This window comes from Neoarius graeffei, chromosome 7 (assembly GCF_027579695.1).
Source record: "Neoarius graeffei isolate fNeoGra1 chromosome 7, fNeoGra1.pri, whole genome shotgun sequence".
Classification (NCBI taxonomy): Eukaryota; Metazoa; Chordata; class Actinopteri; order Siluriformes; family Ariidae; genus Neoarius; species Neoarius graeffei.
In genome coordinates this window covers 66,008,243-66,035,255 of record NC_083575.1, presented here as the reverse complement: position 1 = coordinate 66,035,255, position 27,013 = coordinate 66,008,243, and the positions used below count along the sequence as shown (strand labels likewise).

The 27,013-nt window shown below is 43.5% G+C and overlaps 2 protein-coding genes across 2 annotated transcripts in view; one reads left to right on the top strand and one right to left on the bottom strand.

Moving 5' to 3' along the window:
• The window catches only part of nanp (N-acetylneuraminic acid phosphatase), a 63,119-nt gene extending 61,773 nt beyond the window's left edge, over window positions 1-1,346 (top strand). The window contains exon 3 of the mRNA XM_060926257.1: window positions 185-1,346. Coding sequence (XP_060782240.1) covers window positions 185-820 — 636 coding nt within the window. The 3' untranslated portion in view covers window positions 821-1,346. The remainder of the gene's footprint in view (window positions 1-184) is intronic.
• A 13-nt stretch (window positions 1,347-1,359) lies between these two features.
• The window catches only part of polr1b (RNA polymerase I subunit B), a 37,453-nt gene continuing 11,799 nt past the window's right edge, over window positions 1,360-27,013 (bottom strand). The window contains exons 3-15 of the mRNA XM_060926256.1: window positions 26,844-26,990; window positions 26,599-26,731; window positions 18,401-18,537; window positions 17,897-18,120; window positions 14,944-15,115; window positions 13,137-13,305; window positions 12,761-13,042; window positions 9,966-10,099; window positions 9,015-9,185; window positions 5,892-6,048; window positions 3,542-3,738; window positions 3,145-3,395; window positions 1,360-2,984 (exon numbers count right to left, since the gene is read on the bottom strand). Coding sequence (XP_060782239.1) covers window positions 2,102-2,984; window positions 3,145-3,395; window positions 3,542-3,738; window positions 5,892-6,048; window positions 9,015-9,185; window positions 9,966-10,099; window positions 12,761-13,042; window positions 13,137-13,305; window positions 14,944-15,115; window positions 17,897-18,120; window positions 18,401-18,537; window positions 26,599-26,731; window positions 26,844-26,990 — 3,057 coding nt within the window. The 3' untranslated portion in view covers window positions 1,360-2,101. The remainder of the gene's footprint in view (window positions 2,985-3,144; window positions 3,396-3,541; window positions 3,739-5,891; window positions 6,049-9,014; window positions 9,186-9,965; window positions 10,100-12,760; window positions 13,043-13,136; window positions 13,306-14,943; window positions 15,116-17,896; window positions 18,121-18,400; window positions 18,538-26,598; window positions 26,732-26,843; window positions 26,991-27,013) is intronic.

Below are 27,013 nucleotides of genomic sequence, written 5' to 3'. Positions count from 1 at the left end.
TGCGGAAACCTTTCTGTATCATGGTTAAAGACTTCTTTTTTTTTTCCCCAATAGCAGTAATATAAGGGCTAATACTGCAATACTTTACAACTCTAATCATGTCGTTTCCTTCATCCAAAAGTTTTAATTACCTAAATATTAGCCATGATATCACTTACTAAAACTTGCATTCTAAACCTGACAGGTATGTGAGCTGTTGAGAAGTAAGCTGAAGGACACAAACCCCAGCGATATTTGTAAGCGGTTTACCCGTAAACTTCATGAGGAAAAGTTTGACCCATCTGCAGGCAAAACAATAGACGACGTGCGGATAAATCACTGGCACGAGGCCCTGCAGGAAGCAGAAAGTGTGGATCCTGGCCGTGCTCTGGCCTCAGACTGCTACTACACTTGGAAAACCGCACGTCTCCAGGTACTAGAATTTTCTCCTGAAGTTTTAGCCTTGCTGCACGAGCTCAAGCGCTCATACAAACTGCTACTGCTGACGAACGGTGATGCCCAGACGCAGCGGGAGAAGCTGGAGGCGGTGAGATGTGAGGGACTCTTCAGCGCAATGGTAGTAGGAGGAGAACATTCTGAGCAGAAGCCTGCAGTCTCTATTTTCTCACACTGCTTCAAGCTGCTGGGAGTGAAGCCACAGGACTGCATCATGGTCGGAGATTCACTGGACACGGATATCCAGGGTGGATTTGATGCAGGGGTTCGAGCTACAGTGTGGATTACCAAGAGCACAGACGTTCTTCCAGAGAATAGTGTGACTCCTGATTACACCATTCACTCTGTGCTAGACTTGCCTAATGTTTTAGCCAAGTTGAAATGATTATCTTAAATGATACGAGTAGTCATTTTTTTAATACACTCCATCTTTGTTTATTCCTAACTCTATTTGTGAGATGCTGAAACATGTAAATTTCCCCACCAACGAATGAAAAGTATCTATCCATCCATTATCTGTCACGGGTAAGCTGGAGCCTATCCCAGCTGACTGTGGGCGAGAGCCGGGGTACACCCTGGACAAGTTGCCAGATCATCACAGGGCTGACATACAACCATTCATACGTACGGTCAGTTTAGAGCCACCAGTTAGCCTAACCTGCATATCTTTGGACTGTGGGGGAAACCGGAGCACCTGGAGGAAACCCAAGCAGACACGGGGAGGACATGCAAACTCCATACAGCAAAGGCCCTCGTCAGCCACCAGGCTCAAACCCGGAACCTTCTTGCTGTGAGGCGACAGTGCTAACCACTACGCCACCGTGCAGCCCTGAATAAACTTGAACATATCTATGCATATTGTCAATTTTATAACTTTTACCAAGTTTGAATAAACACTATTACAAATGTTAGAGGTGCAGGACATGTTTTTAAATCGGGTTTATTGTAATAATCACACAGAGATGGGGCGATGTGACAATATCAAATCGATTTTGTGTCACAAGGTCACAATACACTTTAAAAAAAAAAAAAGACATTATAGAGATCTTGAAAAATGCAAATGGCATTTTACTCAGTAATGGATTAGCAGGTGAGTAGATGTTAAACCTTGTCTTCTTAATAACGCTAATTCTTCAAGTTATTTTTGAACGAAGACGTTATTAGACATTGATTTTAAACGTGACAACTGATACGTCACCTGAGGAAAAGCAAATCATGTGGCATATTGTAAAGTGAAAATGAATCACACACTGATATTTTTGCCTTATTATCCACCTGCACTCACACATTAACATACTGTTATAAGCAACCAGTAATATACTGCAGGTTTTTCATGCAAGTGGTTTGAAGAAACCAGAGTCCACCTGGGTCTAGGACCACTGTCACCCAACGAACACCATGATGGATGATAGTTCATATTCATATTGTACCAAAAAAAAACCCTAACTCTTCGAGACACTTTGCTGCGTTTAGGTTCTGAATGTCCATTTTAAATAATTCATGGAAAAAATAATCTACAAAGGTGCCTCAATATAAAAATAGCATTATATCAGTTACCTACATTGAAAAATATATTGTCTTTACATGACAAGTGTGATAAGCAACAGTCTGAAATGATGATCCGTGAGCATAATTGGTGCTGCATGTTTAAATACAGACAGTAAATCTACTTCACATCTAGTTTAATTTTAATGTTCATTGCCGCCAGTTCGGCCACGAAGTAACGGAACACGTAGGGGACAGCCACTGTGTCGATGGAGTCACTTTTTTTGCACAGTAAGCAGATCGTGTTCCGATGGCGTGTGGCTGACCAATGCGGGGGCGGCTTTTCCAGCAGTGGAGACAGTAAACTGCCACAGCGCACGCACACCTGAGCCACAGACCGATCCGAGCAGTTAAACAGGCGATCGTGCAGCAGGAAGGACGAGCCATGAGCTAGCAGGGCATCGCGCTCCATCTCTCCGAAGCGGATGCCACCTTGCACGTTCCTCCCTCCGAGTGGCTGATTGGTCACTTTGTCCCTCGCTCCCGTAGTCCTCACCTGGAACTTGTCAGAGACCATGTGGCGCAGGCGCTGGTAATAAACCACACCTACAAAGATGTCAGCCTCCAGCTCCAGTCCGCTCAGTCCTGAGTAAAGGCGCTCGGTGCCGTAATAATTGTAACCTGCCGCCTTCAGCATGGTACCGAAGTGCTCAAGGGCAGAGTTGTGTTCAGAGAAGGTGAACGGCGTGGCGTCATGGCACAGGCCGTGCAGCGCTGCCGATTTGCCTGCCATGCTCTCGATCAGCATGCCGATGGTCATACGTGACGGAAAGCCATGTGGGTTGAACAAGATGTCAGGGGTCATGCCGCTCTCGCTGAAGGGCATGTCCTCAGCTGGCCACAGGCGACTCAGGATACCCTTCTGACCATGCCTGCTGGCAAACTTGTCTCCGATGGTGGGGTTGCGTGGTACTCGCATGGTAATGCACACACGCTTGAAGCGGCCTGTTCCCGCGTCGTTGCTGCATGCTTTGATGTTGTCCACCACACAACTCTCCTGACTCCTGAGAGAAACAAGGATAGCAGCAGGAATTAAATAGTTTTTGAACCAGACAATTTAATGCCTTTTAAATGTTTGTTTAAATTTAGCTTCTTAACGAGGCAAAATAATTACACGATAACTGACGATTTTTAAATTCACCATAAATGATCATGATAACGTACTTGTAGAAAATAACATGGCTCTGGCCTGTGTTGAGGTTGATGTAGCTGTAAAAAGGGTCTCCATAGTTCAGCTTGGTCCCTATAGGGGGGAATCCGTCTGCATCCAGTCTGCCAGACACTTTAGGGTCACTAGGTTTAGTCCCAAACACCACGCCGTCCTCACCTTTGACCTTCTCTGATAGGTCCACTATCTCAGTCTTATAGACAGAGCCATGGGCAAAACCACGCTCCCATGATGCCTTGTTCACAATCTGGATAAGAAATGCTAATTAACCATATGGCATATTAAGGACATAATTATGTTTACAACGTTAAGCTAAAATCACATGTATCGAGCTACAAAAGCTATCAGAAAATGATCAGTACTATTACAATTAAAGGCCATCAAAACACTGACCATTGCATCTTCCATATCGTAGCCTGTATAGGAGATCACAGCCACTATAGCGTTTGTGCCAATGGGGTAGTTGTCTATGTTGTAGTGGTCGTACATGACAGGACGGACCAGAGGACTCTGGGGGGTCTGTAAGCGATAAAGCTTATTATCCGAGCGATCCTGATAAGAGTGCAGAGGGAAACCCATAGTCTGTTTACCTGCACACAAAGGTGAGAGGAAAAAGTGGAAAATTTTAACGTTAAACATTTGGTTGGAACACTACAGCACTTATTTTCATATACTAGCAACAGTGTCCGTGTATCAATACATAGAGGATATTACGCAGTGGCACGAAGATTATCTTCGAAGGGTGGATGGATACATCACGAGTGAGCAAAGTGAATGAGTGAAAATATTTTCAACACAAGAAGATAAACTTCATATCTTCACGTCACCATGTGATATTCTTTATATTTATATGGACACATCCACAAAAAAAAAAAAAAAAAAAACACAACACGCACACACCTTAAAGGAACAGTCCACCGTACTTCCATAATGAAATATGCTCTTATCTGAATTGAGACGAGCTGCTCCGTACCTCTCAGAGCTTTGCGCGGCCTCCCAGTCAGTCAGACGCAGTCAGACGCGCTGTTACTCCTGTTAGCAATGTAGCTAGGCTCAGTATGGCCAACGGTATTTTTGGGGGCTGTAGTTAGATGCGACCAAACTCTTCCGCGTTTTTCCTGTTTACATAGGTTTATATGACCAGTGACATGAAACAAAGTTCAGTTACACAAAATGAAACATGGCGATTTTCTATGCTATGGAAAGTCCGCACTATAATGACAGGCGTACTAACACCTGCGCGCTTCGACAGCGCATTGATACCACATTGAAAAAAAACCAGGAGTGAAGGTATCAATGCGCTGTCGAAGCTCGCAGAAGGTGTTAGTACGCCTGTCATTATAGTGCGGACTTTCCATAGCATAGAAAATCACCACGTTTCAATTTGTGTAACTGAACTTTGTTTCATGTCACTGGTCATATAAACCTATGTAAACAGGAAAAACGCGGAAGAGTTTGGTCGCATCTAACTACAGCCCCAAAAAATACCATTGGCCATACTGAGCCTAGCTACATTGCTAACAGGAGTAAACAGGAGTGACAGCGCGTCTGACTGACTGGGAGGTCGCGCAAAGCTCGGAGAGGTACGGATCAGCTCGTCTCAATTCAGAAAAGAACATATTTCATTATGGAAGTACGGTGGACTGTTCCTTTAATCAAAAGCATTTTAATTTTGAACCAGTTCGCCATTTTGACAACATGTGGGAAAACACTGGGAGTGACATCATTGGAGTGAAATATTGGGAATTATTATACATACAGGACACTTTTTCCATGGAATAAAAACATGTATTCTATTCCCTTCTAGTGGGTTCCATTCATTTGGTTTGATAGCATGTAATATTGTTAGCATATTGCTTATCCTACACTATTACGTCACTCTACCCAATGGAAAATGAGCGTTGAATATGGTTTACGATATTGCATGATTGTCAAGACAACATGACGTCACACGTCAGAGATGTAAAACTTCCATGCTCGCGAGCGACTGTGACAATTTGTATACAAACATGGCCGCCAGGTTTGCTTCGTTAAATACAGAAGATTGAGAGAATTTTGACTGCCAGGTCGCTCCGTTGCGTGTAGCTGTCAATGTTGATTTTAAAAGTAACTAAGTAAATTACACAGGGAAACTAATAATATTCGGCTTGACCGTGCTAGCGTTACACTACACTACACTGGCTGGAAGGTAGCTGGACTGCCGCGCTAATAGCACCGAGTCGCAGGTAAGCTAGCATTGGCCTTCGAGAATGCGGATATGAAGAGTGTGTACAGTATGTATAATAATAGCTGGCTTTTTTTGTGGTCCATCAGATATATTCCATTCAGCTACTCGTCTTCGACTTGTTCAGTATCATGCTAGCTGAATGGAATATATCCGATATACCACCCAATATTATTTAAATATATATGTCACTCAGAGCCGCGATGTATTTTCTATGAAAAATAGGAGTTTAACATTAAGATAAACTTCATATCTTCAAGCAAACACGTGATTTTATTTTTATTATATAGACACAAAAAAAAAAAAAGTGCCCAAATTTATCAAAAAACAAATCATCAATATCCTCATGAGTAACAGAGATTTAGGTCACGATTTTGGTTCTCCATGTCCCGGATGTAGCTCGTATGAAAAAGATGAGTGGTGTATTTCCCAGTAAAACACTCATGTCCATAGAATACAAAAGGAAATTCATCTCTGGAAGCTAAAGCTAGCAGACCTGGTATGGTAGCGCAACCTTACCCATCTGGCACTGGTACATGTTCCTAGGACTCTGGTTATGGTCTGAGAAGGGGATGAAGCTGGCCACCACACTGAGCATGCTGTGGGGGAAGAGCTCCTGATGGGTGGTGACACCATGTTCTATCTCCTCCTCAAATATCCCCACGTTAAGGTAAAGCTGAAAACACAAAGCGCACATGTTGACCCAACACCTTATGCTTCCATTGCAAATGTTATACACTTCATATTAGTTATGCCACAGCACTGTTAAATTCTCAATTCTGATTGCTCAGACGGTGCCAATTAATGTTCTAGAACAGAAGAACAAGTCTGACATGTGATGGCTGTAATTTTAGCCATGTTGAATGTAGTTCGTTTGGTCCACGGCAGGCGTCACTTATCAGCACGATCTTCACGAGACTTGTGCGAGACTTTGAAACGTGACGTGTCAGCCAGGTGTCAGTGCTGCCATTTTGAAAACTGTTTTCCATACGAAATATTGCACAAAAACGAGTTTAAATGATTACTGCCTACTTTTTTTTCAAACTTTCCTGATTGCAATCAAAACAAACAAAACTTCTGGCTTGATTACATCAGCTTTCGAAAGAGGGCGCGCGCGTCTTTTGACAACGTTAGCAGATGTTGGTCGCTTTGATTTCCGCTGTACGTTTTACTTCCATCCTACGATGTCTCGCACAGGTCTCAACAAATCTCATTTACGGCCATTGTTTTGACATATGGACTGATATATTACATAGCATATTTCAAAACACTCAACTTGCTATAGCAGTGATAAAATAGCGATCAAAAATGCATTCCTATATTTGATAAAATGAGATAAATAGAATTTTGATCTTGGGCGGCACGGTGGTGTAGTGGTTAGCGCTGTCACCTCACAGCAAGAAGGTCCGGGTTCGAGCCCCGTGGCCGGCAAGGGCCTTTCTGTGCGGAGTTTGCATGTTCTCCCCGTGTCCGCGTGGGTTTCCTCCGGGTGCTCCGGTTTCCCCCACAGTCCAAAGACATGCAGGTTAGGTTAACTGGTGACTCTAAATTGACCGTAGGTGTGAATGTGAGTGTGAATGGTTGTCTGTGTCTCGGCCCTGTGATGACCTGGTGACTTGTCCAGGGTGTACCCCGCCTTTCGCCCGCAGTCAGCTGGGATAGGCTCCAGCTTGCCTGCGACCCTGTAGAACAGGATAAAGCGGCTAGAGATAATGAGAGGAGATGAGAATTTTGATTAAAAAGAATTTGCCTTTAGTTCTCCTTTAATAATAAACAGACTAAAAATGTGTTATTTAACAAAGACAAAGATAGTGAAGTTTTCTGTAAGGAGACTTTTATTTAACATTAAGGGAAGGAGTATCCAGTGTGTCAATAAGTTTTCTGCAATGAATCTAAAGACTTTGCACTTTCCATGCAACACTTTCTAAGTAACATGACAAGCTAACTTGTCTTGTGGATGTTCTCCAATATTAAATGTAACTATAAACAGATAAAAATGATAAAATTTTTATCAGTTACAAATTGCTGTGATATAACAAGAATAAACCAAATTTGGGACATGATACAGGAAAATAACCAACTTTGTTGCAACAGTAACTTGGCTTCACACCAGGCCACATCACACCACCCTGTCAATGATTAATTTCCTGTCCCAGTTCATCCTGTTGTGTTTTATTCCTTGCTGATACTTGTGGGCCTTTTCCACTACCCTTTTTCAGCTCACTTCAGCCCAACACGGCTCGCGTTTCGACTACCTCAGAGCAGCATGACTGAGCTCACTTCAGCCTTACTCAGCACCCAAAACTCGCACGGTTTTGGAGTGGGGCTGAAGTGAGCCCAACCGAGCCGAGTGGGGCTAGGGGCGTGAGGAGACACTCCCCTGTGCACTAATTGGTGAGGAGGAGTGTCCTCACATGCCCACACACGCCCCGCGAGCACGCTGGGATCTGTAAACACCGTAAACCCGGAAGAAGAAGAATTACGACAAAGATGATGATGATCAGAAAACTAGAAGATGGAAGACCAACCCAACAAGCCACAGCACCAAGACCAGCAACACTAACGACTCCATGTTCTCCATGTTTATTGTTTACTATCCGGGTCGTGAGACTACCGCTTAAAAGGTCACTGATGTCACTGTTTGCGCCGCCTAACGACATCACGTGACGTCCACCCACTTTCGCTAACTCCACCCAATGTGTCCACCCACTTCCAGCCAGCACAGTTCAGCGCGGTTGTAGTCGAAATGCAACCCCAACAGCCCCACTCAGCTCGACTCAGCCCAACTCAGCCGCGTTGGTAGTGGAAAACCCCCATTGGTGGATTAATGGTGCCCTCAAAAGCCAGTATCACTAGATTGGGCACCAAACAAACAACTCAGTTAAAAAAAAAAAAAACAGAAAAGATTAAGAGCAGAAAGCACTGAAGCACTGCTTCTGTTTTCAAAGGAACCCAATCCTGTGCAATACATCACCATGGAGCCAGAGTGAACCTTCAGTTCAAGAGAGTTCTACACAAACACACTGAAGTTTACAACAGCTCCATGCATATGAAATGGAAATAAATCGTCAAAGGCAGGAAAAACTATTTTGGATAAAATTTTTGTTGTCTGTTACACACTTCTCAACCTGTGTGACTCAGCTGTGCCTTTTGAATCGAGAATAAATTAAGAGGGAACTGAACATTCTTGACACAAAGAAGCTTTTCTTGCTTTTGCAGTTTAACTGTTCTTCTGTGTCGGGACTCTTCGGGGGGAAAAAAAAAAAAAGGTACATTCCAATATCTATGTAGCTAAAGCTAGGCCTCAAATCTACATAACTCCAGTCGTTTCGAGGAATTTTGTACAGATTGTAACTGCCACTAAACTCTAATTTCCACGTACTGTATATGTATCCTTTGCTTATTTCTAAGATTATCCAAGTAATCTGGTAGTAGAGCTTTTTTAACTGTATTTTTCTTCGGACAATAGCAACAGACACCGGACAGCTTCACTTGGCTTCAGTATGTAAACAAAGTTTGCTTGTCCCCCAGGATAAGGGTTGCAACGGTTGCTAACATAAATGTGGCATCAATGCAAGGGGTCTATAGACCATCACTACGTACAACTGAGGAGTTATAATGAGAGTTTGACTGGTGTCAGACCTGTTCGAAGGTGCCAATGAGCTCCTCTTTTCCCAGAGCGAGGTTACGGACAGGTCGCACCATGCGGCACGGTGTAGTAAACAGGTACAGGCTAGGGTACAAGCTTGCTTTACCCGTTTGAGGAACTAGCACAATTTCAGTCCATGGAGGAATCTTTTTTTCCCTCAGGACCTGGAAGAGGAGAGAGGAAACAATGTGGTTGACAAAAAAAAAATTAAAAAGTAGAACTCTCACTTACTCAAACCGAAAATTGACTGAACATGGTTATGATACAAGACACGGAAGCGAGTTTCGTCTACCAACTGCAAAAACAAAGGATATATCAAGCCATCAAATGGAACAATCCAAGTGACAAATGTTAAACGGTGCTCCAAGATTTCCCAGTTTAAATTCTTTTAAAAGTCTTTCAATGCATACGATTCAAATTTTTTACACTCTTACATTATTATAATGTAATTTTTTTTAAATCAATTTGCTTCAATTAGTTTAAATATTTTGTTTTTAAACTTTCTCAATCTATAATTAGTTTTTACAAGACCTTATTGAAAATCACTTTAGTGAAGAAGCATCCTGCTAAAATATCATTAAATAAAACACACTTACTTCACCTCAATATTTCATTCATCACCATAAAAGGTAAATCAAGCCAAAATTTCCACTCAAAGTAAGCACATTAAAGTATACACAATACTAAAAGTGATCGATTGAGATATTCCACTAAACATCTTGATGTGCCAGGACAAAAATCCACAGAAGCATCAAGAAATCCATTTCTAAATGGAAATTCTATAAATCTGTATACTGGACATGCTCTCAAGCAGTATAAATAAGCGTCCAAACACCAAAAGGACAACTACTACTATGACTACAACATTATTTCAGTTAGGGTGACTGCATGTTGGCATTGGATGAAAAACATACCACCATAAACTTTGTGCAAGTGTTACTAACCTTGAACTTGCGGAGAGATTCAACCAGAGAAGGTGCGAGATCTTTCTCGACCCAGCCAATCATGGCGCCGTCCAATACGACAGGGTAGCAGCAGGAGTATGGCTGACCAGGAGTTCCATCTACTGGAGTAACACCTGCCAAAGAAAAGCTCTTCTACATCAATGCCAGAGTCAATTGATGAGTGAACTAGAGATAAATAAAGTTGTGGAAAAAAACATGTTTAAAAAGTACTCAATTTTAAAAATCACAATGCAAATAAAATTTTAGTGTAGAATGTATATTGTTTGTTCTATCCACATTCACTGGATATGGGCAATCGCGCGCTCTGATTGGCTACTCTACTACTAGGCTATCAGCTCATATACCGTGAGTAGAGAAAAACAAAACGGCAGCGCGTGTTGCTGAACCAACCAAGGACGAAATAAAAACTCTACTCGAAAACAAAACCCCAAAAACAAGACGACAGTCATCTATATCCCCCACCCTATATACCAAGTTTCGAGATATTATTTGTCACATTTTTCAAGTTCTGCTGCAGGAAACCAATCCTACATCTTTACACTGACCTCAGCAACCCATGGCATAAACCTTTGGTCCAGGTGAGCTAAAAATGTAAATTTCTCACATTTCTTCGTATCAAAAGGCACATATGCATCACTTAATCAACACATATACCAACTTAAGACCATACCACTCATAGTTTTCAAGTTCTGCTCCAGAAACAAAACTGACCCCTAAGACTAAACTGAGAAACGAAGCCTGAAATTGTTTCCATGGAAACATGAAAAATTAAAATTTCTTAGTATGAAAAGGCACATCTACATCACCTTGTTAACATGTATACCAAGTTTCAAATCTGTATCATGAATAGTTTTGGATATATGCTCCGGAAACAAACACTGCTCTTAGAAACAAAGTCAAAATCTATTTTCTATGTAAAAATTTGAAAAATATATTTTTTCAAAAATCCAAAATAGCAAAAGGCACCAGTTGATATGTTGCTTGAAAGTTTCATAAAGGTATCTTCAGTAGTTTTAAAGATATGCCCGGAAACAAAAATGTGACCGGATGGACAGATGGAACCCGTTTCTATATCCCGCGCCAAACTTCGTTTGGGCGGGTGGTAATAAAAATAGCAACAAAATATGGAAGAACAGTATTTGATGGTAAGAACATAGGGCTGGGCGATATGGCTGAAATCTGTATCACGATATAAGTGTTTCATATTGGTCGATATCGATAATTATTGAAACATTTTATGACCTATTTAAAATAAGGACCAGGAGGGAACAATACTAAATTCAAACATTTATTTTAAACTTAAACTTCCTCTGACAGCCAATAAGCAAGGAATGTCAACACGCATGTTCAATGTTACGATCACAACAAAAACTGAGCAATTATCAATAATTAAGTGCTTAAAAAACTCAAGTGTTATAAAAACATGAGCAAAGTGTTAAATGTAAACATAGCAAAACCTGCTGTGTGAGAAGGACTGTCATATTTTTAATTTTTTACTGCAAGTTTAGTGCAAAAAAAGTTCACCCTCTGGTGAATAACATTTAAAAACATAAATAAAAATATGCAGTGCTTTATAAACATAAAAGAAATTGAGTGAAACTGAGGTAGACTTAGACTATTCTTAAACTATTCAAGTATATTTTCATTGAAGGTTTAATAAAATAAAGTGTTTTGTAAACATAGATGAAATTAAAGTAAAACTGAGGTAGACTTAAGACTTTACATCTGTAACATCTGACCTTACTGACTTTATCCACAATTTCCTCGCTCGTTCCGGCACTCATCTTTCTTTTCTTGGCCACGCTGTTTCTGGAAAAAAAATAAACACGACCACGAGACAACGAGATGGCGCAACCAAATGCGATACTATTACATGATTGGCTATCAGCGTGTCACTCCTTATGCGTTGCTAGGCACCAGAGGACGAGTGCCTTTGCTCATGCAACCAAGCTTGCTTTGCAACAACAGTTGATTGAAAGCGGACCTAAACCAGACAGGGCTCTGGCTAACGCTTGTTTCTTGAAAAAAAAAAAAAAAAACATTCTATCGAAATGTTCTATCGAACGCATTTTCTATAGATATCAAGTATGTGTCTATCGCGATACGTATCGTGATCATTTTATCGCCCAGCCCTATAAGAACATCTCTTTTTTTTTTTCCCAAGAATTATTATAGCAGCATTTTTCACAAATTGCTGCTGTCATTTCGTCGGTTTGTTTACATTCTAAGCAGAAATGATTTTGTTGGACATTTTGTATAAAGTTTTTGTTTATCAAATTTGCAAAAAAGTGCTCCGTTTCTCAAAATCCAGTAAATGTGGATAGAATAAAACAGTTATTCCACTCAAATCTCGTCATACATAGCTTATAGCCAACTCATTAGCTCATGTATGACTCAATTTCATGGAATAATTTAAATATATTTTTTATTGAAAATGTCCATTTGTATAATTTATGCCCTTACATGGAAATTAATTATCAAGGAAAAAATTACGTGTTTTTTCTGTTAGACCTTCAACAAGCCAGTTAATTTTTACCCACCAGAGTCACTAGCAGAGAGCAAAAGTTGCCTAAGGTACCTCAGACTTCCCAAAATACAGGAAATACTAATCTCGACTGTCCGTCAAGATGAGGTCAACAATATAGACACCTGAAATACTACTCCATTACTTTCATTCTGAGAATCTCCAGCTCCACACAGACCACATGCAGTACTTGTAGTGCAGCCCTTTTTAAAAATAAAAAGATTGGAGAAAATGTGCCCACGCTGATTACCTAGTGAGCAGAGCAGGGCAGGGAGCGTAGTAGTGGGGTGAACAGGAGCCACAATCTCACAGTGGACCGTCAGGTGGTTCATCAGCCCGCATGGCGCTCCATCAGGTGTGTGCACGGGACACAGGAAACCCCAGGACTCGGGTAACAGCTTTCTAACTGCAGTGGTCCTCATCTTGGCGAAGGCTGCTCCTCTGTGCACACAACGGAAGTGGGACAAATAGCGAATGAAGTTGAGCTTGTCAGCCACCACACACAGACCACTGGACTGCAGCATACCCAGACCTGAGGGACAAAAAGAGGTACAAATCAACATGTTCACAAAAAGCAGGAGTTCAGCAAGTCCAAGCTTTCACTTTTGAGCATTACACAATGATACCCGTCTTGGAGATGAGGTTTCCTGTAGCCAGCATGTACTCAAAGGCTTTAGTGAGGTCAGTGCCCATGTTGAAAAGTTTAGCCAGGTTCTCGGAGGTCAGTCCCCCGATTCTCTGGCTCCGTTTATCCAAGGCCAGTTTCACAGACACCAGCCAGCCTGTCATTTTCTCCTGAAAAATACATACACAGAAAAAGGAATGTACTCGTTGTAATAGGTGCAAAAGTTAGAAGGCGGCCATAACTGAACCGATATTAAATCAGGGATGCCCGTCATGTCCTATACCATCGGACGTGGTTTCGCGCCAGAAAGCTGAGGCTACAGTACAGCGGGCACAGGCTCACTGAAAATTGACCAGCAGAATTCCTTGACCGATGAGCTTATATGTTTAGGATCATTAGCAGCATCCTTTCTTTCTCCACACTTTGCTAGAGGGTGAGCTTGATTTCAGAACTTTTGTGGCTCATCTCCATATTTTTTTTTCCCTTTGCAAATTCCAACCTGGCCTTCTGATTCGTACTGCTGATGGGGTTTGCATTGTGTGTTATGGCCTCCATGTTTCTGCACTCAAAGTCTTATTCGAATGGTGGATTGTGATCCCTTTACCCCTGCCCTATGGAGGTTGTTGGTCATGTCTCTGACTTGTTTTGAGGTTTTTCTTCACAGCTCACACTGTGTTAGGTTTTTACTTTTTGCATGATTCTTCAGTTTTTTAAAGTGATGCGCACTTTTTTTTTCTGATATTATACTTTCCCTCATGTATTAAAAATTTTTGTAAGACTACACCTGCAAATAATTTTGACTAATTATAATTATATGTATTTCTAATTATTCTAGCCACATTCACTGGATATGAGCAATCGTGCACTCTGACTGGCTCCTCTACTACTAGGCTATCAGCTCATATACCATGAGTAGAGAAAAACAAAATGGCAGTGTGTTGTTGAACCAACCAAGGATGAAATAAAAACTCTACTTGAAAACAAAATCCCAAAAAATACAAAAAAAAAAAGCAACAAAATGGTATGAAAAAGTATTTGATGCTAAGAACATATCTTTTTTTTATTTTTCACAAATTATTATTATTATAGCATTTTTCACAAATTGCTACTACGCATGTATGCAATTTGCCACAAGTCCGCTAAGCAGAAATTATAGAAAATGTCTGACAATCAAGTTATTTATTTATCTGGGGCGGAACGGTGGTGTAGTGGTTAGCACGGTCACCTTACAGCAAGAAGGTCCGGGTTCGAGCCCTGTGGCCGATGAGGGCCTTTCTGTGTGGAGTTTGCATGTTCTCCCCGTGTCCACGTGGGTTTCCTCCGGGTGCTCCGGTTTCCCCCACAGTCCAAAGACATGCAGGTTAGGTTAACTGGTGACTCTAAATTGACCGTAGGTGTGAATGGTTGTCTGTGTCTATGTGTCAGCCCTGTGATGACCTGGCGACTTGTCCAGGGTGTACCCCGCCTTTCACCCATAGTCAGCTGGGATAGGCTCCAGCTTGCCTGCGACCCTGTAGAACAGGATAAAGCAGCTAGAGATAATGAGATGAGAAAAATGCTCCATTTCTCAAAATCCAGTGAATGTGGATATAATAAAAAAGAGTTATTCCACTCAATCTTGTCGTACTTGGCTTATAGCCATCTCGGTGCTACGCGCCTCGGCGGCTATCAACTCACGTATGACTCAATTTCATGGCGTGCACTTCATACACTGACTGTGTAGTACTTTCACATGATTAAATGTAGTATAATAGGAATTGCACCATAATATCCACTGAACAACGCTGCTTTTGACACAGCAAGCTCACCTTCAGGAACATGAGATAAAGCTGTCCAGGCGTGAGGACCTCCTGACACATCAGACTATCTGGATTCTCCTCCATACACTCCTGTTTGGCAAAAGCAAACAGCTTTCGTGTCATCAGACAAAGCATGTAGAACTTCTCCGTGTCAGACTTCAGGTGAATGCACAGACACTCACTGCGGACAAATGAAATTCAGTTTCAGACATTACAATAGAGATGAAAGTGGAGCAAAGAAAAAAATCCTGAACTTTTGAAAGTCAAACTAAGATGGGGGGGGGCCACGTCCCCCAAAAAAATTTTAATAACATAACACGCAAAACCCTGCATTCTAGTGCATTTTAGTACTTATTTTCACTAAAACAAGTTATAACTTTTAAGCCTTTTTCTTTCACGTACATTAATGATTAACATGTCATAAATATCAAATTTAATTCCTCTAGTTAATGAGTAATTTTCAGGAGTGCATTTAGAATGCGGTGATTTTCCTGCCTACACAGTTCATTACTTTGAAAAAAATCAGACAGTTGAAGGTAAACTCAGCAAAATCCCAAAACAGTAGTGTGTGTGTGTGTGTGTGTGTGTGTGTATATATTTTTTATTAGTGCTGTCAAAAATGTCGCGTTATTAACGCGTTAACTTGACTCAATTTTAACGGCGATAACTTTATCGCGAGATTAACGCTCTGTGACATGATGCCACGCCCCGCACAGCCAGAGTCCTCTGCCCTCCCCCAAAGAGCCACGGTGCTCGGCTTAGGTTTCGTTTTCCCATCGGCGGCTCCAGCCCGACTTTGCAGTGGCTGTGACAAGACGTGTTATGCTCTACAATAAAAAAAAAAAAAACATTGGTACAACCAGTGTTCGAACTATGCCGATATTTTCAGGAGGTCCCTTTTTTTCCCCTTGTCTCAGAGCGCGGCTCTCCATTGCGCGCTCACTTCGGATATGCAAATGCTTCCCGTTACACACGATTGCTGTGTCAATAAACATCATTTTGCCAATATTTTAGAGACCCCCCCCAACATTTCCCAAATCATGTTTTCAAGGGATCTCATGTCTGTTTCAGGGGATCTCGGATCCCCCAAGTACCCCCGTAGTTCGAACGGTGAGCAAGCCCATTCGCTTTTTTATGCTAAGAGAATTACAATGGTTTTCATGTGACAAAAATGTGCGATTAAATTGCGATTAATCGCGAGTTAACTATGACAGTCGCGACATTAATCGCGATTAAATATTTTAATCGCTTGACAGCACTAATTATATATATATATATATATATATATATATATATATATATATATATATATATATATATATATATATATAAAATTATCTGTAGCTGCTTTATCCTGTTCTACAGGGTCGCAGGCAAGCCGGAGCCTATCCCAGCTGACTACGGGCGAAAGGCGGGGTACACCCTGGACAAGTCGCCAGGTCATCGCAGGGCTGACACACAGACACAGACAACCATTCACACTCACATTCACACCTACGCTCAATTTAGAGTCACCAGTTAACCTAACCTGCATGTCTTTGGACTGTGGGGGAAACCGGAACACCCGGAGGAAACCCACGCCGACACGGGGAGAACATGCAAACTCCGCACAGAAAGGCCCTCGCCGGCCACGGGGCTCGAACCCGGACCTTCTTGCTGTGAGGCGACAGCGCTAACCACTACACCACCGTGCCGCCCATATGAGTGTTTAGTCTACGTCTAGTTCTTATCTAGTGTTTATACTGTTTTATATTGTCTGAGTGTTTAGTCTATGTCTAGTTCCTATCTAGAGTGTTTATACTGTTTATATTGTTTGTTTTTTCAATTATTCTATTTTTATTTATTGCATTGCCTGTTTGCACCGTGGGTCAGAGAGGACTGAAATTTCATCTGTGCTGTATGTCGAGCATGTATAGCATATTTGACAATAAAGTTGACTTGACTAAAAAGTAAAGGTCTGTTAGTTTCTAAAGCTTTCAGGTTTCAATGTTGGAGACACTGAGCCTCGTTTATCAATCTTTTAGTAGAGTTGTGCGTTTGCAGAAGCTAAAGTGAACTAAACATTTCCAATTCATATTTATGCGAGTTGAAGCCAATTGTTTACATTAGTTCATATTGTCTGTAAATTTAAACACACCAATGAATACCAAATTTCTCATGTTAAATCGGGGCGTAGGGTGTGTGTGTGTCACACATTGACTGGCAGCTTGAGTGCATTATGTAACAAAAAATAATTACCATTGCTAGTTTTAGGCAGCTTAGAAACCGGCTCTTCCATTATCGCTGTTTCTTCCACGTTTTCTTGATGTTGTTTTCTAGAAACGGCACTAAAACTTTGCTTCGAAGCCACAAAATGCAACTTTGATGGAAAAAAAATATATATAATAAAATTGCTTACCTCTCTTCACGTCGAAAGGAGGAGGAAAGTTTTGCTTGTTTTGACATGGCGAATTATTAACACGAGGAAATACTTGTAAGTCGCAACTAAAAAGACTGCAGCTACACTGGCAGCCTGAACATGCTTTCTAGTGTGATTGTGTTGCGCTTGCGCAGAACGGTGTCAGTCCTGCGCGCCTTAGCTCGTGCTAACGAGCTCCAGCAGGTGCGCCGTTAACAAAGAACACCTGTCTTTAAATCAATGAACTATGTTTGGGCTATTTAAGGACTGCACCCATGCAAGGACAATGCGAAGTATTACGCCACATCTCGGAACGTGAAAAATCCGAAAAATAAATTTCTCCATTCAGAAAACCAGAGATTTTCAAGAGTTTTATCAAATATCCGGATTTCCGGGTAAATCCGGAAGACTTTCATCTATATTACAAGCACCAAAAAACCCAAACAAACATCCTCCAGTAACTGTCCCGAAGGAGGAGCCAGGGCCAAACAATTACCCGTTAGCATTATTTAAAAGGACTAACAGTTCAGTTTATAGCCTATTAAAAAAAAAAAAGGGACTTACTCCAGAAGAAATTTAGCACACTGCTCATGTGTGTACCACTCTGGCAAGTTGAGCTTGACACGAAAGCGTTCTCCCAGATAGTCAAGCACCTTCACTCTGGTAGTGCAGCCCTCCTCCATCACCAAGCGCAGCATCTCTGCCACACAGCTCTTAAAGAAGGAGTTCTCCTCTCTGCCCTTTATCAGCTCCTGGTAGATCTGGTAGTCTGAGAAGTCCACTAGGGCCTGTGATCCACAGACAAAATATACTGAACTACAGCTTCATCCACTGATGTATAGAGGAAGTCAATAACTGGACAATTTAGACGACATTCTCATCACAGAAAACATGACAGTACATGCTTCTTTGTACTGTTCCACTTTTTTTTTTTTAATTCAAATCAGATCTGTCCATGTTTATAGTTCACATCCGTAACTGCGAATGACCAAAAATCAGACTTGTCATTTCAACCTGGTAATGTGAACACAGCCTGTGTTTCATAAACAGTGTAACTATCAGCATTACCTTGAGAGCAAAGCCCAGAGGAAGGAAAAACAGCTCTTTTTGATAAATGAAGTTCAGCATGACCGTTCCATTGTCCAGGTAGTGAAGGTTCATGTTAATGGACGTATGTTCTTCTCTCACGCAATGCACCGAAATTCCTGGGAACACAGAGCTCAAATTATTTTGTGCGTCTGTGTGTATACAGTATATAAAACAAAATTAACAGACCACCTTTAAAGGGGAACACAGTTGTATTGTTCCTCGATTCTCTCTGACTTTTCTGTAATAACTCTGTCAGGTGTCACTTATTTTTCCTATCCATTTTTCTGCCTTTAAATCATTTGTAAATTAGAGGTACATTTTACCTTTTACATGGGCGACGGAGACTCATTTGTGATCAGGCCACAATTTCTAACGCTGTTTTGGAAACGTTTTTTGGTATGTGTATTTTCCTAACGTGGTGGTCACTATTAAAGGAGAACTGAAGTCATTTTTAAACTTGCTTTATTTCTTAATTAACGTGTTATTCAATTACGTTTTCAGTTTTAGTAACCTTATATCGTGGCTCGTATTGGCAACTGTTACGTTCCCCATGGCAAATAGGGGAAAGCAACAGAAATAAACCAAAAAAAAAAAACCCGGGAGGAAAAAGAGGCGGACTCAGGGCCGAAATGGAAACCGTTTTTATTCACAAAATAGAAAAAAAAAAAAAGTCACTGGTCTCTAAACAAAGGAAAAACAAACAAGAGCCAGGTTTTCTCACCAAAACTGCAGTAAACAAACCACAACCAAACAGTTCCAGGATTACGCACGCTCCTTTCCCCTTAAAGGAGCAGCACACTCTCGCTAGATGCAGCTCACAACTCTCTCTCCTAACTGTCACCGCCACAGCCCACCGGCTCACACACCCTCTCGAAAGGCGTCTCCCTCTCACTTTTAACATGGCTTCTCAACGAGGTGAGTGGGAACAGCTGCGTATAAGAGGAAGGGGCGTCTACCTGAGAGAAAAAAAAAAAAAACCACATACGCACCCACACATAACCACACACGTCCCCCTGGCACCAGGGTCGTAACACCCCCACCCATAAAAAAAACAAACCCCAGTTTGTTTAGGAAGGTGGTAGGGAATACCAGTTTACAATTTTCAATTCCTTACCTCACCCACGGGAGAGAGCGTCAGCTACCACATTATCAACCCCTTTTTTGTGTTTGATCTCAATGTTGTACCCCTGCACCAACAAAGACCAACGCATCAGCCGTTGGTTATGGTTGTACATCTGGGCCAGAAACACGGGGGGATTATGGTCAGTGTACACGGTCACTGGGAGTGTACTTGAGCCTACATAGACCTCGAAGTGCTGCAAAGCGAGTAACATGGCTAGGGTTTCCTTCTCAATGGTGGAGTAGTTCAGCTGGTGGGGTTTGAATTTTGCAGAGAAGAAACACACTGGGTGAGGAACCCTGCTACCATCACTCTGGAGCAATACCGCGCCAGCCCCGGACGCACTAGCATCGACTTCTAGCTGGAAGGGAAGAGAGAAGTTAGGTGCAACAAGTACAGGGGCGCTACACAAGAGAGATTTAGCCGCTTCGAAAGCATGCTGACCCTCGGTGGTCCACACAAAAGGGACATTCGGGCTACACAGAGTAGTAAGAGGGGCGACTACAACAGATAAATTTTTACAGAAGCACCGATAATAGCCTGTCATGCCCAGAAAACGGCGCAGCTCACACCTGGTGGTGGGAACTGGGTAGGCTACCACAGCTGTGATTTTAGCCTCCACCGGTCGGACCTGCCCCTGCCCCACCTGTTTACCCAGATAGGTGACGGTAGCCTTGCAAAACTCACACTTGGCAAGATTAAGAGTTAGATTCGCATTCGCCAGCCGCTGAAATACTGTCCTCAAGGTGGACAGGTGGCTCGACCACTTACTAGAGTACACTACAACATCATCGAGATACACATTACACTGTGGAACATCACCCAACACTTGGTGCATTAAGCGCTGGAAAGTAGTGGGCGCATTCTTTAACCCAAATGCCATGACTGTGTACTGCATGAAGTGGTCGGGGGTCACAAAAGCTGAGATGTCGGACGCTCGGGGTGTTAACGGGACCTGCCAGTACCCTTTTAAGAGATCTAACTTTGTAATGCAAGTGGCCGGACCTATACTGTCCACACAGTCATCAATACGGGGCAAAGGGAAACTGACACCGTGACCGCATTTACCCTCCTAAAATTAGTACAAAAACGGGGCATTCCATCAGCTTTTGGCACTAACAAACACGGGGAACTCCAGGGGCTGCGACTAGGCTTAGCTAAACCATTTTCCACCAGGTACTCCACCTCAGCCTTCATTAGCTGACGCTTATCTACTGAGCATCGATAGGCATGTTGCTTAATAGGAGCAGCACCCCCCACGTCAAGATCATGCTGCAGTACCTTGGTACAAGTTGGCACATCCCCAAGCAAGGTGGGAAAGGACTGAAACAAGCTCAGAATTTCATATCGCTGTTCGGCTGGGAGGTAAGAAAGACGGGAGTCAGCATCTGACAGAAACTCAGAATTTGTTAATCTACCACTCTGTTGGCCACCAGAGGGCACATTGAGTCCGTCATCCGCTAGTACCTCAGCACACACCAGGGAAGCCGGCTGCCCAGCGCTGCCCCGCACCTGAGACGGGTCTCTGGGAAAATAAGGTTTTAACATGTTTACATGGCATAGTCGTGTTTTACGTCTACGTTCAGGGGTGTGGATGATATAATCCGTGTCCGATGCCCTTTTATCTATCACATACGGACCCAGAAACCGGGCGGTGAGAGCAGAACCAGGCACCGGTAGCAACACAAGCACTTGATCACCAGGGTGGAATTGGCACACCACTGCCTTACGGTCATACCGCTTCTTCATATCCTCCTGGGAAGCGGAGAGGGCTTCCCTCGCCAGCGAAGTGGCGCTATGTAATCGGGCTCTACACTGTGACAAAATCTAAAACATTGGTTTTAGGAGGGGAACTGGTCGTGAACTGGTCCTGCAACACTTTTAAGGGGCCACGTATATTGTGGCCAAACACCAGCTCCGACGGACTAAACCCAAGTGACTCCTGCTTAGCATCACGGATAGCAAAGAGCATAAATGGCAGCCCCTCATCCCAATCTTTCCCGGACTCGTAGCAATATTTCTGCAACATCTGATTTTAGAGTTTGGTGCCATCGCTCCAACGCGCCCTGTGACTCTGGGTGGTAAGCGCTACCTACGGAATGGGAAATCCCCAAGGACTGCAGGGCCTGTCGGAATGCTTTTGACATAAAATTCGTGCCTTGATCCGTCTGCACGATACGTGGAAGGCCAAAAGTGGTGAACTTTAGGAGGGCTTTACTCACCACCGATGCAGTAATTTTCCGAAGGGGAATGGCTTCAGGAAAACGAGTCGCGACACACATCATCAATAGGAACTGGTTACCGGATTTAGTTTTTGGTAGGGGACCCGCACAGTCTACGATAACATGCTCGAACGGCGCGCCGACAGTGGGAATGGGACACAGCGGGGCCGGAGGAACCTTTTGATTTGGTTTACCAGTTATCTGGCATGTGTGACACGTTCGGCAAAAACGGGCTATGTCCGTTTTCATTCCGGGCCAAAAGAAATGTTTTAGGACCCGATCATACGTTTTAGTCACCCCCAGGTGACCAGACCACAGATGTTCATGGGCCAACGACAACACATGCTGCCTACAACCCTCCAGAATCACTATTTGATGGACCGACCCCCAGTCCTCATCCACCCCTCCCAGTCGTGGAACCCACCTCCGCACCAACAAGCCATCATCCAGTAAGTACAATGATTTTCTTTTATTTCCGTGATTACCATCACCAACAGCAGCAAAACACTTTTTCAGAGAGGGGTCAGCCTTCTGAGCTTTTATAAGGGCGTCCCGATTTAGTGGCAGGGTGACATCAGGAGTGGTAACCGTCTCCACTACCTCTGGCAACTCAACAGAAGGGGGCAGCTTGTCCTCAAACAGGGTGGTACCGAACAGAGAGTCAGACAGATTCACTTCCTTACCTTGCTTACGGGCCTGAGCTCTGGTCAAAACACTGATGCCGAACACATCTGGGTGTTTTTCAGCTAAGACATCAGGCTCATGAACAGAGATAGGGACACTCACGACTTCAGGAGAAGGGTAAACTTTCCCACCTGCCAAGTCATTTCCCATAATGAATTCAACACCTTCTATAGGGAAAGAGGCACGAGCAGCCACCGAAAAGAAACCAGTCACTAACTGTGATCGCACATGGACGCGGTGGAGGGGCGCAGGCACAAAACTCATCCCGATCCCCCTAACCACAGCACTCGCATCACAGGCAGACTCTTTATTCAAAGGTAAAACGCTAGATAGTATAAATGACTAGGAACCACCAGTGTCACGGAGAATGGTAACCGGGCGCTGATCCTCCACTCTACCAGTTAGTGACACAAACCCACGAGAAATGAACGGTTTAAAACATTCATCTGACTCAGGTATGGCAGGACACTGACTGATCGGTGACGAGGCCATCGTTTTAATCAGACCCACTCCTTTTGGTGGTTTTGGTGCAGCCCCCTGCTGCCTCCGCTTCAGCGCCTCACAGTCAGCGACCAGGTGGCCCGGCTTGAGGCAATAAAAGCAGGGCTTTCCCCCTCTTGGGCCCTGAGCAGGTGGACTGGCACGGGGAGCTGGACCCACCGGCGAGTCAACAGCCTTGCGGGAAAAGGCGCGGGTAGAAAAGGGGTCATGCCGGTCGAAGTTGGTTTTGTGCATCAGCGAAAACTCATCTGCCAGCACCACAGCCTGCTGCAGTGTTGACACCTTTCGCTCATTTAAGTATGTAACAATACGGTCAGAGACACAGTTCTTGAACTCTTCCACCAGCACCAGTTCCCGCAAGGAGGCTACATCCCCAACCTTACATGCCGCACACCACCTGTCAAACAACACGCCCTTTTCCCAGGCAAAGTCGGCATAAGTTTGGCTATGGTTTTTCCTGAGCCCCCTGAAGCGTTGGCAGTACGCCTCTGGTACCAGCTCATATGCCCGCAGGACAGCTCCTTTAAGTTTATCATATTCTAGGCTATCAGTAACCGAGAGCGACGTGCAAGCTTCTTGAGCTTTACCCACTTAGCTTGCACTGTAGCAAAACTGCCCACACCTCCTGTGGCCAGCTTAATGCTACAGCGATTCGCTCAAATGCACTAAAATAGGTCTCAACCTCAGCCTCGCAGAACACCGGGACCAGGGGAATGTTTTTACTCACATCGAAGCCCCCTCTGGTCAGAGACGGCGGCGACTTGGTCACCACCCCCAACCCTGTCTGCAGTTCCAACTGCCTCATTTTAATCGCCGTATCTGCCTCCAGTTTCCTCAATTCCAACTCCCTCCGAAGTTGGAATTCCCTCTCACGCTCCTCCTTCTCCAGCTGGAGGCGAGCGAGGCGAATCTTTAGCCGAGCGTCAATCTTCGAACCAGGGGAGGACTCGACTGAAAAGGGGTCAAATTGCGGCAGAGTGACCGGCTTCTTTTCCTCCAGCACACTGGAGTGAGGAGTCAACACAGTCGGCTGGCCCTCAGCCAGCTCCTCCAAAGGAGAAGAGGGGTGGCTCACCGCAACATTTGTCTCCCCGATACCACTTGGGAAATCCCCAGGCGCCAGGCTAAGCACCCCCTTAGCCACTAGAGCCTCCGCAACCGCAGCCTTCAGGTCACACTTACGGAGAGAAAATAGGACAGAGACGCCATAGTGCCTGGCGATTTCGAATAAGTCCCGTTTCCTACACTCCTCCAACTGACCCCACGTAGGACTGGCCGCAAACGTCGCTACATTAAATGTCGCCATGGCTAACCAGCCCCCCCCAGCCAACCTAACCCACAGCTAATAGTAGCGCTACAACCACAAAAAAAAGAGAGCACAACTAACCCACTACACAAAACAGACCCACTGGCTAACAGTTCACCCCCGGTTCCTACCTAACCAGAACTTCACCTACCTCAATCTTCTCGGAGCGTGCCGGGCTCGAGGCGACTTTAAAGGCTATCCCTCGGCAGCCGGAGCCCCGAACGCCTACCCCCGCCAGGGAAGTATATCCCCACCCAGGATTACTCCAAAAACAAAAAAGGCAAAATAATAAATGAGTGCCTGATGGAAAGACTGAAATCAGCCTAGCTGGACACTCACCTATCTCAACCAGGGAGACTGTCAAAAACCCCACACACGCCGGTGATCCACAACCAAAACCCTCTCCTTCAATGGAGAGCTCCCGGACAAGCCCCCACTTGTTACATTCCCCGTGGCAAATAGGGGATGGGGAAAGCAACAGAGAAAAACCAAAAAAAAAACCTGGGAGGAAAAAGAGGACAAGGAGGTGGACTCGGGGCCGAAATGGAAACCGTTTTTATTCACAAAATAGAAAAAAAAAAAAAAAAAACTAAAGTCACTGGTCTCCAAACAAAGGAAAAACAAACAAGAGCCAGGTTCTCTCACCAAAACTACAGTAAACAAACCACAACCAAACAGTTCCAGGATTACGCATGCTCCTTTCCCCTTAAAGGAGCAGCACACTCTCGCTAGATGCAGCTCACAACTCTCTCTCCTAACGGTCACCGCCACAGCCCACCGGCTCACACACCCTCTCGAAAGGCGTCTCCCTCTCACTTTTAACATGGCTCCTCAACACGGTGAGTGGGAACAGCTGCGTACAAGAGGAAGGGGTGTCTACCTGAGAGAAAAAAAAAAAAAAAAACATACGCACCCACACATAACCACACACACGTCCCCTGGCACCAGGGTCGTAACAGCAACTAATTGCAATTAAATATTATACTTGATCAGCCTATTCGGTTTTTAACCTTGTTGAATGTAGTTCGTTTGGTCCACGGCAGGCATCGCTTATCCGCGCGATCTTCACGAGACTTGTGCGAGACTTCGAAACGTGAAGTGTCAGCCAGGTGTCAGTGCCGCCATTTTGAAAACTCTTTTCCAAACGAAATATTGCACAAAAACGAGTTTAAATGACAATTACTGCCTACTTTTTTTCCAAACTTTCCTGATTGCTATCAAAACAAACAAAACTTCCAGCTTGATTACATCAGCATTCGAGAGGGCGCGCGTGTCTTTTGACAATGTGTCCGAAATCGCTCCCTACTCACCATTAGGGCACTATATAGTGAGGACGCCATTTTGTAGTGCTGTCTGAAACCTCAGTGAGGATTATTTACACCTTATATAGTGCACACAAAGTATCCCACAACGCATCACGAAAAGTAGTGTACAACGATGGTTATTAACCAAAGCAATATATCCCATCATGCATTGCGGTCATGCTGAAAGAAAAAGTCTCAAATTTGATTTAATAAAAGGCAGCGGCAAAGAAGTACTCAGCCTTGATTTAAGAAGAACTGAAAGATGCAGGTACTTTGTATTGATTAAATGTGGGAAATACGCTCGGTATAATATGGATATCACAAAAATACATGCATGTATTTATTATTTTGAAAACCCACCAGCCGACTGATCTGGCACGTTTTAACTGTGCGACAGTAATGACGTAAATACCAGCGCGACGGACTAGTGTCCAAAAGCTTTTTTTTTCATTTTACCAACGAGCTTATTATATAGTCCTCTATATAGTAATTCCCTATATAGGGAGTAGTGAACGAGTGAGCGATTTCGGACACAGGGTTGGTCACTATGATTTCCGCTGTACGTTTTACTTCCGTCCTACGATGTCTCGCGCAGGTCTCAACGAATCTCGTTTACGGCCATTGCTTTGACATATGGACTGATATTACATAGCATATTTCAAACACTCATAACTTGCTATAGCAGTGACAATAGCCATCAAAAATGCATTCCTATATTTAATAAAATGAGATAAATAGAATTTTGATAATAAAAAAAATTTGCCTTCAGTTCTCCTTTAATGGTGGAACTATTTGTCATGTGAGCCATCCTTGGCCAACCTCTGCACAGGAATTTTTTGATGAGAGAGATAATAAGGAATATATCGCATTCAGAAATAGAAAACTTAGATTTTTTTTTTCCCCCACCACGAACATCTTTGGAATGCCTGGGAAACCGCACCCAGTGTTTTGCTGGTATAAACAATCGTCATATTCATTTGATCAGAAGGGAATGCAAACGTCTGCATTCAAATCCATGTTAGCATAATGTTAATACTCACCGTACTGAGTGTAACCTTGACCTCTACTTTTAAACTTCGGTCTTGACAAGGCGATGGGGTAGTTCCTCCTCGGCATGATAAGCATGCGGATCACTTTCTCGATGCCGTTAATTATAAAGTAACCTCCCATTTCCTACAGAACAGAAGTGGAGAAGGATGAAGGAAGCATCACGCATACTCAAAATAAGCGTGCAGACATTTGCAGGTTTTCTGTTTAATAAGCAGATCAAAAATCTAAAGGTTACCTCTGCTTCTTCATGGTGCTCTATTAACTCTTTAGGCGAAAGGCCATGGAGATTACACAGTTTGGACTTCACCATGATGGGCACCTGTCCCAATGACTGCTTAACAATTCCTTTAGGGACTCCATTGACTGACCAACTGACATCAGCCTGTGCACATAAACACAAAGGTA